Source organism: Dendroctonus ponderosae, unplaced genomic scaffold (genome assembly GCF_020466585.1).
Source record: "Dendroctonus ponderosae isolate FM_Combo_2020 unplaced genomic scaffold, Dpon_F_20191213v2 Dpon_F_20191213_8, whole genome shotgun sequence".
NCBI classification, from domain to species: Eukaryota; Metazoa; Arthropoda; class Insecta; order Coleoptera; family Curculionidae; genus Dendroctonus; species Dendroctonus ponderosae.
Genome location: NW_026019016.1, coordinates 12,838,864 through 12,840,493, shown reverse-complemented (window position 1 = coordinate 12,840,493; position 1,630 = coordinate 12,838,864). Strand labels below are relative to the sequence as shown.

General features: G+C 40.5%; 1 protein-coding gene across 1 annotated transcript in view; it reads left to right on the top strand.

Moving 5' to 3' along the window:
- Nucleotides 1-10: 10 nt before the first annotated feature.
- LOC109545799 (laminin subunit gamma-1-like) overlaps nucleotides 11-1,630 on the top strand; it is a gene marked incomplete at its 3' end in the record, with an annotated part of 10,918 nt that continues 9,298 nt past the window's right edge. Inside the window, 1 exon segment of the mRNA XM_048669077.1 lies at nucleotides 11-306. Within this exon segment, the coding sequence (XP_048525034.1) occupies nucleotides 160-306 (147 nt within the window).

The window sequence follows — 1,630 nt, the reverse complement described above, 5'->3', positions numbered from 1 at the left end:
AAATCAAATCTAAGCTTGAAAAGTTTAGAATTGTATTGCAATTTTGATTGCCTGCTTCTTCAGCATCTTCGACCGATGCTTGCCCACGTTCTATGAACGCGTAAAATATTTGATTTTCAGTTGCTGTCTAGACAAAAGCGGCATTTGAACCGCAGAAAAATGCATCGGTCAGCGTTGGTGGCTCAACTGTGTGCTCTATTCGTGCTATTCGAAAAATGCATGGGTCAACTGCTGCAAGAAATCGACCAGTCGCCAGCAATCGGAATTAAAGGGACTCGATGTTATGACCAATTCAACCGGCCACAGGTAGGGAACTTATGGAGGCCCGTAATAGCCCGATAATTTTCAAAAATCAATCTTTCCTTTAACGTATTTTGATCAAAAAGGAGGATGCTGATCGTCCAATTAGCTAAACGCCCAAAGTGCGAATACTGCTAGGGTCCATCAAGCTTAATTAATTACCAGCTGTTAAATTGAATTAAAGATTTTATCGCCGACTTGCTAATCGGGACATTCAGTACCCAACACTGAACTGTTTGCATAAAACCCCAGAGATGTACTTAATATTATTTAAGTGGTGTTTGCAATCTGAAGCGTTTTCATAGCATTAAAATCACACAGAACAGAAGGCTTTTAGGCGGAGATTCTTTGACTAAACCGGTGCCAAAGTACTTAGATAAAACAAAGAATGGTGCGGTTGTAAAGGCCAAATTCTTGAGCAACCACACGCCATCAGCTTATTAAAGCTGAAATAGATCATAGGCAAAGAAGGTGGGCAGGCTTGCCATGAATATCTAACAACAACTGAGCAATATTCAGCTCAGTGCACGTGCAAGGTTTTTGACCTGTATCTGAAAGTGTTACTTCCAGGAGACGCACTTTACTATGCGCCTCGTATGCAGTTTAGTCATTAAATATGCAGACAAAAATAGCCCGAGATCTATGCGAGGAGTTGAACAATAGGCGAACAGAAACAGAAAACCCCCGATTAAAACGTTGCAGATTTTATCCAGAAATTTGCGACAAGAGCCCAACACTAATAATCTAATACGCGCCTGGATAAGAAGCTTTAATCATTCCAAGATGGGTAACTGAGCTTTGCTAGTCGTTTGTGTTGTTTGATTGGCTCTAAACAATATCGACCATCTGTGTTTACACTGGGAAAAGTTAATTTTGGAAGGCGATGAAATCATCAGCTTCCCGGTTTCCTTGAACAGCCGCAAATATTTGCGTCTGATTAACCGCAAACAGTGTCTTTGTTGGGTCGAAGGGTTTCCCAGCATAATAATGTTTGTAGAAATTTATCAAGCTAAGTCGACGCGAAAAGTTGGAAAACCCGAGCGTTTTCCGCTCCATCCCAATAGTCGTATGGTCCAATCAAGGAGTTTTTTGCACGCCCATAGGATGGCTCAAACGACTGTTTCTTACTGCGGCCAAAAACCACTACTTTCACAGTTAGCGAGATTTATTAATTCAACTTTAGGAGTTGATGAACAGAACATTGGCCTTTATGTTTGGAAAGTTTCAATGGAATTCACCCGCCCGTTTTTGTACTAGAATTTTTCAAAGTTGTGTGCTTGCAAAATTTTCCGCGTTTTTTCATATTTTGATATTTGAATGCAAAAAACCA